The 13,825-nt window shown below is 38.1% G+C and overlaps 1 protein-coding gene across 1 annotated transcript in view; it reads right to left on the bottom strand.

The window, feature by feature from the left end:
* The window catches only part of MAST4 (microtubule associated serine/threonine kinase family member 4), a 166,932-nt gene that overhangs the window by 56,068 nt on the left and 97,039 nt on the right, over positions 1-13,825 (bottom strand). Inside the window, exons 5-8 of the mRNA XM_090276340.1 lie at positions 10,572-10,729; positions 8,533-8,608; positions 6,550-6,759; positions 1,402-1,503 (exon numbers count right to left, since the gene is read on the bottom strand). Of these exons, the coding sequence (XP_090132466.1) occupies positions 1,402-1,503; positions 6,550-6,759; positions 8,533-8,608; positions 10,572-10,729 (546 nt within the window). The remainder of the gene's footprint in view (positions 1-1,401; positions 1,504-6,549; positions 6,760-8,532; positions 8,609-10,571; positions 10,730-13,825) is intronic.

The raw sequence follows: 13,825 nt of genomic DNA, 5'->3' as shown, positions 1-13,825 counted from the left end.
AAGACCATTGGTGGGAGACACAACCCCTAAGACTCAGAAAACCCAGTTTCATCCGAACTTTCAACAGTCCTGAAAGCATTTCAAATGTACTTCTAAGATCACTTGTTCCTATATTTGAGAGGCTATGCTTTTACTTTTTCTCTCCCGATTAGGAGTGATTACTGTAAGAGATTTATTTCCTCTTTCAGGGCATGGTCTTCTCTGAGCCTATCTGCTGCTGCTCAGAGAAACAATTTTTAATACTAACTGGTATTTCTCCTGAGACTAAATCACTGCAGGAGGTACATGCATGTGGTGCATAACTCACAGGTTACACTAGGAGAATAAATAAAGGGTCTTTCTTCTGCCTGCATTTGCCAATTCTCCTGCTCTCCCGAGGCATCAGAGTATTTTCCCCCTTTACCTTCCAGTGACACTCAGCGCCAAATGACATTTTGATTCTATGTTTCTACAGCTCTTGGTCATTGATGGAAGCACCTACTCCACCATGCCCTCACCTTTCTCTTCAAGATTTCTCCTCTACCACCTCTCACTATGCATTAGTGTATATTTATGGGGGCTATGAACATGTCGCTGTTAGAAAAAGCTATGAATGTTAATTAAATTAAGGGCAAAATCATAGCAATACCAACATACATGTATGTGAGTATATGCATAATTCTGAAAAGCTGTATTGTACATAGAATTATTAAATATTTTAATGGCTAATACAACTTAAAAGTGAGCTTTGGTAACATGCGAAGCCCCTTTAAAAACTATTCTTATGTTCAAAGCTTCCTATCTGTTCAGCGTTGAATGAAATCTCAATGAGAATTACATTAAACATAAATTATAAAACAGAAAAATGATCACTGACCAAAACAAATATATATAACTGATAAAAGGAAGTAATCCCTAAAAGTCTCATTTCTTCAGTGTGAATGTGGCCCTACTGTAAGCTTCCAAATGGGCTGCTGACTAGAACGTATTTCTAACATGCCACATTTTTAAAACAAATAATATTTATAACCACAGGTCACCGTATATCATATCTCTGATTTCTCTCTCTCTGCATCTTGGCAACACCCAAAAAGTGAGGTTCAGCAAGTGTTTTAAATCAGCTGTAACAGAGTAATTACACTGAGATAAGGTGAAGCATATATTTCATGATCATTTGTTGAGTCTGATCAGAATGTGATGTGATTATTGCTTAAAACAGCACAAGTACAAGAATTCTTACTTAAAACCAGAAAACAAAGGCCACACATGGATGTCATCACAAACATTCACAGTTGTTGTTCCCGTTAACTTTCTAGTTCGCGCTGGTCTTTGAAGCCAAATGGCATCAGAGCTTTCTGATGGTCATGCTCACCCACAGTTAACAACAGATAAAGGAGCCACATACATCTCGGGGCAGCTTACCAGGCACTCTAGTAACCGAGCAGGGCGGGCAATAACAATCAGGATCTTTCGGACTAGCTGTTTTATAAAAGCCAATTCGCCACTTTCTGAACGATCGTGGGCCTATGAGAAAGCAATGAAAAGAATGATGATACAGAGTTGCTCCATTAAACAGAACAGAAAATCAGCAAAGCATGCTAATTAGATAATTGCAAATATTCAAACATCAAGCGATTTAGAAAATACTTTTAAAAGATTGATAAGCGGACATTATCTCTACATAAATTGGACACGATTAAACTTCTATCTCTACAAAATGGCTCTATTAGCTAAATTTTAATTGCAAAACTTTGATTTATTCTCTGTGTTAAAAATCAGATGTTAGGACTCCTAATGAGAACCATGAATGAAAGGGAGATTAAAAGTTTATGACACATAAAGTACAAGGTACAAGTGGGGTGGGGGCAGCTGCTGAGGAACTTTGATTTTCCAGATATGACGTCTTACATGTAAGAAATGGCTAACAGAGTGAAGGATTGCTTTTGTTATCCAGATGATACGTATTTAATACATTCATGAAAAACATTTTACATATACAATATGCATAGTGTATAAATTAGTTATCTCATAACATATAAAAAGCGTGCATTACTTTTTTTCAGATGTTAGGTGGATGATGTTTAAACTTGGATACATACATATGATTTCAATTTCACATATTGAATGAATAATAACTAGGCATGCAACTCAATAAAATTTAACTGACTTAAAATCTTAACATTTTATTTTATATGTTGCCTACATGTGAAATCTAAATACAACAAATGTTCTAAGAACAAAACTCAGTTTATTAAGAGCCATTTTAATTTTCAATGATATTTTCATAAAGAAATGAGGTTAATCTGTATCAAAGCAGACCTAAAACCAAAGTTTTAAAAATTCAAATATAAATCTCTATGCATACTTACTTTTAGACTTTTTAATTTTTATGATTTAGTTTATTCTAATGATTAAAAAAATCAAGGTGATGCTGGTGCAACAAAATATAATTTCACAGACATGGTAATAACCATTTAAAATCATTCCTAAAGGTCTTTATTCTGACAAGAATCAGCCTTCCCATAAAAAGAATTGGTTATATTTGAAAAATGGTTACATTTAGCAGTAATATAACTACTGAATTTAAGCCACCAAATCAAAGGCTACTTTCTAAATGTATTGTAGGTACAAAAATGATGTACAAGTAAAAGCAAAACAGTTATCATTTAAAAGAAAAAAAAAACAGTAAAAATGACCATTGGTGAATAATTTTAGAACAGAATATGTTCAAAGCAAACCAACTAGTAATGTAATTATAGGTTCTAGTAACCAGTAAGGATGCTGGGACATATATACGGAGGTATATATAACATTTAAACTGTATTTAAGTTTTCTCTTCAATTTTTGTTTTATAATAAAAAGATTTTGGAAGATACAATGAATGCCAAGAAATATGATTGTATGCCTTTCTTAAAGTTTATCCTTCATCAAAACTAAACAGAAAACCTTAAAGATGAAAAAGAAAGTCCCCACTTAACTTCTTGATTGACAATTGGGGGTAGATCCTGAATTTTATTTTACTATAATAATTACTGACTTATAAATTCGAAAATGTAAAAAAAAAAAGAAAATCTAAAAAGTCTGCACACGTTTTGGTAGTCTCATCAAAGGAAATAAGAATTCTATATCTTAAATTTTTTAAAAATAGTTTAGATTATACAAATTCTATTTTAAAAACTATAATAATAAATAATCTGTTCCTTCTTACATCTTATTTTTAAGAGTTACCAGCCATAAATAAGGCCAAAACATACAATGGATTATATCAACTCAGATAATATTTCATCTACTAACATTACTGAGGAAGGATGGGGGATGCTTTGTTAAAATAACTCCAAACAAAACCACACACACAGCATGAGAAGAGTAATATTTTCTTGGCTGCCAACAACAAGCTCCAATACTCATTGATACCCTGTGCTTGTATTTTATGTGTTGACCACTATAAAAAAATACTGAGACCTAGATTTGAGGGTAGGTTATAGCTTCCCATGTGTTTTATTTTCCTTTGCTAAATACACTCAAGTAAAAAAAAAGAATGGACACATAAAGGCATTCATCAAGAACTGACCTAGACGTCAGCGCTTGAAAAGGCATCAGTTAAATCAAGCTATCCAAACCTCAGGGAGACCTTGCTGGGCTATGCAAAAGATTGACAATGGGAAGATGGCTGGGAGACAAGCCAGACAGGCACACAGTGTCACAGCTGGGAACTGACAACAGTTGCATCATGGGAAAGACAAAGCAAGTTCCTACAATTCCTCTCTGCTCAAAAAAGGTGTGTTCCCCTGTGACCGTTTAGCTCCAAACTCTGAAAGGAGACTGTGAATGTGATTCTGATAATAGCTTTGGTTTTCACAAAAGGACTGAAGGAAATGTTTATCCGTGAAGATAAATGAGAAAATATTATTTCTTATTCATACCCAGCAACGCCATTTATGCCACAAGTAATCATGCTTTTCTGCTTCCCCAAAAGAAAATTTTCTAAAATTCAACAATGTTTTATTTATTATATGGTCCATTTCAACAATTTTTGAAACCCTAAGATTTTGTTTTAATTGGCATGAAACAATCTGTCAAGTCTCTCATACAGACATGAAATTAAGCGGGAGATTTCAATACTAAGTAGCTTTTTATATCAATTGTACCCTTTGCAGGGAATGCCCATGAAGGAATGCACAACACAGGACTAAAGTGTAAGTAGGAGAATCTCTTGGGGCAGAACTGTGGGCTCGGAAGAAGTATCTCACAGAGGCTGACCGAAGTGCCTCTCTTACCTATCTCTTCCATTTAAAAATGACCTATTTACTGTCATGCTAAGTGAAATAACCAGTCAGTGAAAGACAAATACCATGTGATCTCATAAGAGGAATCTAATGAACAAAATAAACTAACGAGCAAAGAGAACCAGAGACATGGAAACAGGAAACAGTCTGACAGCTACCAGAGGAAAAGGGGGAATGGAGGAAAGAAGGGGAAGGGGCTAGTCACAGAACCTGTATGAATGACCCAGGGACAGGGGAAACAGTGTGGGGATTGACTGGGGGGAGTGAGGAGTGGGTTGGATGGACGAGGGTGAAGGGATAAAAATTGGGACAACTGTAATATAAACAAGAAAGAATAAATAAATAAAAACACTCCATTGAACAAATAGAATTTTCAAGGTATACCATAAAAAGGAATACACATAGTGTTTCCTGCATTTTCCAGAAGTTGATTTAATTAAAAGAAGAAGGGGAATTAGATTACTTGACAACAAACCCTACCAGAGAGAATATTTGACATGTACACACATGTATCTTCCCCCTCTCACCCTGCCTCCCTCCCACTTACTGAGGAGCTAAATACACACCAGGCATGGAGCGAGGTGCCAGGGAGTTAGAGATGATTTGAGGGTGATCCTTGTCTCTCAAAGAGCCTTTTGTATGCTGGTGAAGTGAGGCCCAAAACAGATCAGTACCGTGAGAGGAAGAGCAGGACCACAGGCCATATTATGGCTTTTACTTGCAGGCAGAAAGGAGCCAGTAAAGGATGTTAGATAAGATGGTCAGTAAAGGATGTTAGACAGATGGCCCTCAGTGGCACAGGTTAGGAATGGAACAGGGGCAGGCTGGTGAGGATGAGGGCCTGAGCCTGGTTATACAATAGGAGGGAAGAGTGGAACTCACATCCATGAGTTTAATGAGAGGGGATCAGAGGCCATTTATTCAACGCACAGGGACTGAGTCCTCCCCCACGCACCACACCTTGTCCTAGGTGAGTGTGACACACAACGTCTTTGCCCACACGAACAGTAGGTTCTGGGGTACTGCTACTCAAAAGGTGGCGTGAAGACTGGAACCAATCCACGGACTGTTACCAGCGCGTGACGAGATAAGCGCAATCAGTGAGAGTGAGCAAGCCTTCAGCAACTCTTATAGCAATTCCGCATTGCTGGAATGCCCAAATGCATGATCATTTTCCTGTAAATTAATTTTCAATTTAATTTATAGGACGATCGGTCCATATCAAATTGGAAATTAACAAAATAAATAAGTAAATAAAACAATGTGTTCATCCCTAAAGACAGTCTGAGATGCCTTAGTAGGCTGCAAGAGGTTGAAATGTGAGAAACAGGAACAGAGACTAGAAAACTCAGTGGGGAGATTTAGATGGGAAAGGGAAGAAAAGTAATGGCTGTTACCCAGAGAGGGATCTTCTCATCTTGCCACAACCAAATTCGGCAGGAGTAAGGATGGATGGATTCCTAGATAACCAGGATGCTAATACTTTCCTTCAGTTCCATTCACATATTCATGCTGAGAGAAAACCACCCTCAATTATGTTTACATGGGCTTAATTTATTCCCTATGAGATACAGAAATACAATGTACTCAAGTATATAGGCTAAACAGGTTTTACTTGTAGGCTGTGGCTTATCAATTTCAATCAGAATAGCAATACTATTTACTAATTTCACTTCACCATACACACTGCCTTCCTGTCCTGGGTATTATCAGGAGTTAGGCATGCAAGAGGTAGACCTAGATAAGACCTGTGTTCATCTGTCATTTCAGAAATTGGATATTTTGTTAGAAGAAGAACTGACACTAATGAAAATATAAGTTGCCATTCACCACCCAATACCACATGCAGGTTAATTAATAGGACACAGCCTGGAAGAAGCCAGCCATTTTCCATTTAGCTTTTCCAGATATTAGAACCAGATAGTATCATCAAATAATACACAGACATGCAGGCAATTTATGGCTAAGAGGTGGAGTTGAGGGGGATCACTGCTTCAAAATCCTTCACAATCCACTTATCCTAGAGCCATAGATTGTTGGGTCCCAAGGTTCCTTTAAAGGTTATTGCATTAACTTTCTATTACTATAAATGATGACCAGAATCAATTTATAGCAAGTAGCAATCAGTTCCCCCCCCCTTCTTCTTTGCTTCCCTAGAATGTGAACTCCATCTGATAGTTAAAACATGTTAAGCAAATGCTCTCATAAAATTTGCCTTTTTCTTTTTTTTTTCAGGGAAGAAGCAAAACAAATCAGACAATTTTATATGCTACATGGTCCTTACCTCCTGTAGCAACTTATCTAATTTGTGCTGTAATTCAAGGAAGTATCGTGAGGTGATAAGACCCTGGTGGGATTTATCCAAGCAATCTCGAGCCAGTTCAATAATCTGATGGTGAGTGAAACTCAGCACTCCGTCTGCGAGGGGAAGAACGTGGTCAGGAGAGTAGCTGGTGATAATTTCCTTCAGGCGTTCTTCCATCTGAGCTGTAGCCTATTTAGAGAAAATGTGCACACACAGATGTAATACAAGGAAACATACATCTGCTCAACTCGATCATCACATTTACTTTGCATTTTCAGAGACTTCCACAGTTACTAAATATAATTCTAGAAATTAAATTTAAAAGAAGCTTCACTTCTGCAGGATACTATACTGGTGCATACATGTCATTATATGTCCCTCATAACTGACAGAATGTACAGCACTAAGAGTGAACCCTAATGTAAAGTATGAATGTTGGGTGATCATGATGTGTCCATGCAGGTTCATCAACTGTTACTCATGGACCACTCTGGCAGGGGGTGTTGATGGGAGAGGTTGTGCCTGTGTGGGGTCAGGGAGTATCTGGGAATTCTACACTTTCTGCTCAATTTTGCTGTGATCTGAAAATTGCTCTGAAAAATAAAATCTGTTGGGGGCGGGGGGAGTGGGGCAGGCACAAAAAGAAGTCACACCATGTGGAAGAAAGATTTGAAGTATACAAGGAGAATAGAATATCCCAAGGTGATAATTACTTTTTCCTGTGTCCTCTTACATATAAAATGGTCCATGTAACCTTCTTCAGATAACTTACTATCTGTAAATTGTTATGCTTTCATTTCAGATTTTGAGGTCTTTCAAACAGATTGTCAAAAATACCAAGGAGCTTTGTTTCTACATATTCAAAACTCAGGACTATTGCTAGGGTTATACAGGGCAGGCCAATAGTTTGTTCTCTTGGCCCTGTTTTCATGTACCAAGAACAAACACCTTATACCTCCTGATCCTTTTCTCAAAAGGCTACATGCCATGTGCAAAAGGCCAAGGGGATTCCCTTAGTAACATAATCTAAACTTTCCTGTCCAACTTTCCTTCCCTTCCCTGTGATTCCCCTATTGCCTAGTCAGTACTCCTCACTTACATTAATTGCATAATTATCAGGGAGTTTCCCTCAGCCTCCTGCTCCCTTCTAAAGTCCCAACAAGTATTACCTAGTATAGTCAGGACCTGTTTCCCTGGTGAACAAGTGACATGTGATAAATAGCTGAAACGGCTTTAATCAATGACATTGATGTTGGCTTCATTACAAATAATAAGTACTCTACTCCTGATTTATGAAACCAAAGACTTCCTTTTGTTCTCTTGCCCAGGGCTATAAAGGTGGGGAAGGGGGACAGGAACAAAACAGAGACATTGCCTTCTCCCCCATGTGTAGGAACACTTTGGTGGAAAAGCCATGGACAGGAGGTGGCAGGGACTGTCAGACAGCATCTCCTTGCAGTCAAGGTGCCTAGTGACAGACAACCCTTCACCTAGTCCTCTCTGGCCCAGTTCAAATTCCTTTTGCCAGTCTAATGGAGAACATTGCACCTGTTCCTTCCCTTCTAAAGTAGTAAGGTTAGACCTATAATTGCTAAAGAAGTAAAAAGTCATAAAAAAGAAAAATTAGGTTAAAAAATGATTTTCATGACATACCAGGCTTCTGAGGAACATGGGCATGAGAAGCACATCAAAGCCAACTCCATAGGGACCTCGCCAGGCCCACCCAACGGTGGCCCAACAGCAGCATTCACGTTAGGGCCAGGTGAGCACACAGGGAGTGCGGCCCGCTCTCAGCAGTGTTAAAAAGTGTTTATAGAGATTTTCTCTCTCTAAGAAGGCTGTGCTGTTCTTTGCAAGTCACTTCTAGATGGAACCACTACGTCCCTGAAAACCACCTTGCAGACATTAAACGCATGTCGCCTGTTTGGTTTAATGCTGGGCATCTTCAATCCAACTCATTACCTTCGGGAACCTTTCTTTGTAGACGTGGTTCATCATAATTATTTCACGGTCACAGCAGGCGGGAGCACGTCCGGGGCTGCAAGCAAAGCAAATTACCCTTTTAAACTTGCCACAGCGTGAAATGGAAATAAGCCTTTTATTTATAAACAATTGGTTGCATCAAAAGTACTATGCGACCTTTGTAAAAAAGAAAAACACATATTAGGTAGTAAACTACAAAATCAGTCATTAGTACACATATACCTACCCCAAAACATAGAGACACCCTCAAGAGGATTCAAAAAGAAAGCTCAAGAAGTGGAATACCACAAATTAATTATAGTTACACTATATTGCTCGTTCAGAAAACATTCTTAAATTGAGCTGATATTCTGTATGTAGCATGCACTTGTGTACTAGTTCTAGAAACCAATTAATGAACTGCACTATAAAAGAAATAGGGTGGCTAGAGAAACAACATCAAGCACATGCTGAAGTGTGTAATTTCACACTTCTAGCATGCACCTGCGCTCTGTCACGGCCCACCACGGCAGGTTAGGAGCCGTCCGCGGCACAGGTGTCACCACTGAAATCCATTTTCTAGCCTAGCAAAGATTTATTTGGGACGCTGAGGCAGGCACTGTGTACCGTGTGAAACAGAGGCATACAACTGTTGTGTGCTTTTCTTTGTTTCAGTAGTAGGTTTGTATTCTTTCTTGGTGGTAGTTGTACAACTTCAGTGGGAATATATATATTCCTGGAAGGAGGTAGTTTGCACCAGATACCCTAGAAACTCCTTTCATAAAATCTAAAGGGCACCTGTGTAGTAAAATACAATGTCGTTAAATCAATTCGTAAAAATGCTCTTTTATTCCGTATCTCAAAATAATCTAATACATCCTACAAATACCAAGTGTGACTATATTTACTATCAGTTTATGATACTAAAGAAGAAGGGTAAAAAGTGAAAAACCCTTCTCAGTAAACTTCAATATTCAACTGCACACCTAACAAAATACTTTTATAATAAAACCTTAGTATATCAAAGTGCACCAATTGTATACCATCCAGATCTCGTACTGTGGTGGGCCCGGAGAGGGATTGCCCTGATGCACCTGCAGAGAAGGAACCGTCGTCCCAGATGCTGGGGCTGCAGAAGCCTTCAGCTGTCAAGTCTATTCAGAGAAAGCCTCGGCAGCAGCATCACCTCACCCAAGGCCAAGCCCTTCCCGGGGTACTGTATCCAATGACGGAGGCACAGATAGAAAGGAAGGGCCCATTTGGCCTGGAGAGGCAGCTCTACTGGGTCCTGTCATCCCCAGAGCTCCCTGCGGGTTCACTACAGCTGCTGGGCCTGTACGGCAGTGAGACTTCCGTCTCAGCCCAGTGCTGCTGCTTCCCCTCCCTCCCACAGCTGCGCACCCCGAGCACCCCCTCACACACTTCCTGGTCTCTCTTTCAGCGTCTGCTTCCTGAAGAAGCAAACTGGGATGCCTATTCCTTTTTGGAGGAGGGTCAAAATAAAACTGGCTCTATTCGATGTCAAATGAAGCACATTTGGCATCCACAAAATTCAAGGGACAAAAACTGCTAAGAGTTTGTTCAAACTCCTGGAGAAAGTACAGTTTCTGATGGGAGAAAATAATGCAAGCTCTGGGAGGACATTTATAATGTGGACTCTAAATTCCACGTGTGAATCTAAATGTCTTGTCCATCGCTTTCAGCCAAACTTCTCTCAGAGTATGAACTGCTCTTGAACCGTAATTAGATTGTCTTGAAATTTCCAATGGCTAGAAGTTTTTCTAGGTACAATACCCTTTAGTTTACTGATTACTACCACTATAGCAATTCGTAAATTGTAAGAATTTAAAAGAAAAATAATAAGATATCTTTCAATGGTAATTAACAATACCCTGTGTAGATGGAAAAATCACACTGTACTTATAGTTATTCACAAATCAATGAACACACACAGGAAAGAGAGCACCAAAAGTCTTCCCTTGAAATGGCTGAAAAGAGATAATCCGGTTTAGTAACGTTTTTCAATCCAGTCTACATACCTCAGACTTCGAGAACGGGGGCGCATGGGCGTGTTCCTGCATCTGTTCTCTGCGGCAATGCTCTCGGTAGTACAAAAATGTTTCGATAAGAAGTGTAATTCATCCGGTGTTGGTTGGTATGGTAACTGATGCAACTTCTCCTGGGAGGAACAGGATGACTGAAAGAAAGAAAAAAAGTGAGGCTATATGACTACTTCAAAAAAAAAAAACTTCAATGAATATGAGATCAAAGCACTAAAATTTGATATACCACCATTTAATAGTGTTTCTTTTTCATCTTATAATTACAGTAACTAGTGCCTAAATGATAATGCCTTAGTATTTTCTTTGGGAGGTCAAAATAGCTTCTATATTTCATCTCATTGGTCTATAAAATGATTGCCCCAAAGATAAGTTTCCTCTCTGAGGAAAACTGGGATCCAAATATGGATAGGACCCAGTCAAAGCCAAAGCAAGAAAGCAAAAACTGAAGGGAGAATTTGAGTGCATTGACAGATGAGTTTGCAGCTGAGTACGGTAAACATATTTCCACTGCTACTCACAATCAAGCGCTGCAACTTTTAGGTAAGTAACATAAAATGAACTGTATGATGTGTGATCAGAAATAAGGTAATGAGATCTCTCTTTACAAATTGTGCTGCCCTTTGGTGCAATTACCATTAATATGTGCCCTGGGTAAAAAAAAAGGAACAAAAGAAGATACTTTTCTCAATAATGCCATTGCTTTAAAAACTGGAATTTTCCCCCCTTTTTGCTTTGGCTAAGCCTATAATTTTAAAAATAGCTTTAGTGGTGGTAAATTTTTAATCTCTTGACTTCAGATTTACTTTTTGAAAATTTTCACTCAATACTTGGAGCAAAATAAGGTAGAAAAGCTAAGTGGCTGAATAACACTACTTTTAATCAATATGAGAAAACTATAAAACAGAGACTTTTTTTCTTCATTGGATAACAAACTCTGTAAGCAATTCTAACAAAAGAGACTGAGAAATTTTTGAATAATACAAATATGGTTAAATAAATGTATTTGGAAAGATACCACTCATTTAAAAATTCAGTTATAATAGGCTTTTTCATTAAAAAAAAAGAGGTCATTAGGTTAAGAGCACACTTCATAAACAATGAAACCTCAATGCAGTAACACTAGAAATTAATGACTAGAGCTCAAAGATATCCTGATACCTTGAAATTATAGACCACTGTACTATGTACAGAGACATAGAGAGATCTGAATAATGTAATGAGATTATTTTATAAACCATAAAAATGAGAACACTACTAGAAAGATTTATGAGATAAACCAAAACTCTATTCAGAAAGTATAGGCACAGCCTTTATGTCCTTTACTATGGATAAAAGAAATAAAACACATCAACTAAGTCAACTCAAGAAATCAGGAAAAGAATAATAACGCAAGCAGAAGAGAAGCAGCTGTGATAAAAGCAAAAATAAGGAAATTAACAAACAGAAAAAGAGTAAGAATCTAGACATATATCTCAAAGGTAAATAAATGTCCACAATTCTGTATCTAAGATTTCAAAACACCGAAACCCAGAAGTTTATTCTTAAGTTTACAGTAATCCCTTTGGCTGACAAAACATTAACTGAATTCATGGCAAGCTTAAAGTATGTATTTAATCCACTTGGTGTGAATGTTGATTCAGATTACTATAGAAATTTAATATATTTGATTATGAGCTGCTGGCCCAGTTGTTGCTGGGCTGTTATGTACAGTAGAGGGATTGTGTTACCTTTCTAAAATGTGACAATTAATTCCAAAACATACTGGACTCACGAGTTTTACATAAGGTATTAGGGACCTGTACTTGCATGACAATGACACCAAGAAATTTCAAGAGGGTGACTCCTATGGGGGTGCGGGGGAGAAAGGGAGGGGTTGGGTGGAAGGGGCTTTAGGGGTCTATTTAACATCTTATTTATTAAACAAAATAAAAATTGATTCTAAAAGTTAGCTGCAGCAAATGTAACAAAATGGTAACATGGGTTAACTCTAAGAGGAAAACATGTGGCCATGCCCATATATAGCCATATAACTCAACTCCATAAGGAACATGCCCCGTGTTTCCTGATGGGTAATATGTGAAACAGCCATGCAGGGTGTGAGCACTGTAACCTCACAACACTGACGAAGCAGGGAGGCAAGGAGCGTCTCTGGGGTGAGCCTCTTCTTTCATCTCAGTTAGAACGAGCAAGGTGTAAATGGAGCGGGGGACACCAGGAGCAGTCCATAGGATTGGAAACAATGGTAGACCCCCCAAATGTTCTGGGGATTCAAAAGGCACCAAATGGGGCCCAAAATGTTAGTTGACGTGGAACAATAGAGAAATGCAAGGCTCAGTTTCAGCTGCCGTCAGGGATGCAAAGGGGTACCTGCACAGCCAGTGAAGAGAGCATCCAGGACAACATGACCTCACACCCTATTGAAGACACCTGTACTGTTAACAACATCCTTGGGATACCACTTTCACTAGAGTTTCAAGAATTACTTTGGAAGTTTCTCAAAACACTGAGTCTTGCTACTTTATATTTCCTGCTGTTCTCTAAGCGTGGTGCCAGTGAGTCTCATGATCCACCTAGCTTGCCTATGAACTTTGACTACATCATAAATCAAATCCACTTTCAAAGAATGAAGACTTACACAAAACCTGTGTTGCTAGTTCTCAAGGCAACTAGAAGAGTTCCCCAAAAATGTTCTGAGTAATTATATCGTTCAAATAAGCCTTCAGTCTCTCAAGATAAACATTTTGCAAAGGACAGTATTCATATGCATGCATAACTTTCTACTTGTTATTTATTTAAAGTAATAGCATGTAGAGTCACATCTCATATTTATAGGTACACTCCTATTTCCATTCTTTCCCTCAGCAGAGGATAATTTATCTGGCAAGAAATATAAGGGCAGATGTCCCCCTACTGATGCAATTCCACATTACTTCTTTGAAAATTAAAATTTATGAACATCTCAATATTATCTTGAAAATTTTCACAAATTAATACTAATGGCAAAGTTTGAAGTTAAAATAGGTTGCAATAACTAAATATTCTCTGGAAGGACTAATTAAGTTCACATGATCAAATTTAGGAATACAGCATTTTTAACACTTGCCAATTTTGCAGTTCCCATACTATCCAAAGTATAAAGACATGATGTTTACATTTCAGTATAAGAAGTTCTGGAATTCAGTTAACAACACCATTGTCCTTAAAACTTAAGGTATATTTTCAAAGGGTTT

Source organism: Furipterus horrens, unplaced genomic scaffold (assembly GCF_987537825.1).
Source record: "Furipterus horrens unplaced genomic scaffold, mFurHor1.1.pri manual_scaffold_5, whole genome shotgun sequence".
In the NCBI taxonomy this organism is placed as follows: Eukaryota; Metazoa; Chordata; class Mammalia; order Chiroptera; family Furipteridae; genus Furipterus; species Furipterus horrens.
The sequence above is the reverse complement of the archived record's forward strand: the minus strand, read 5'-3'. Positions and strand labels throughout refer to the sequence as shown.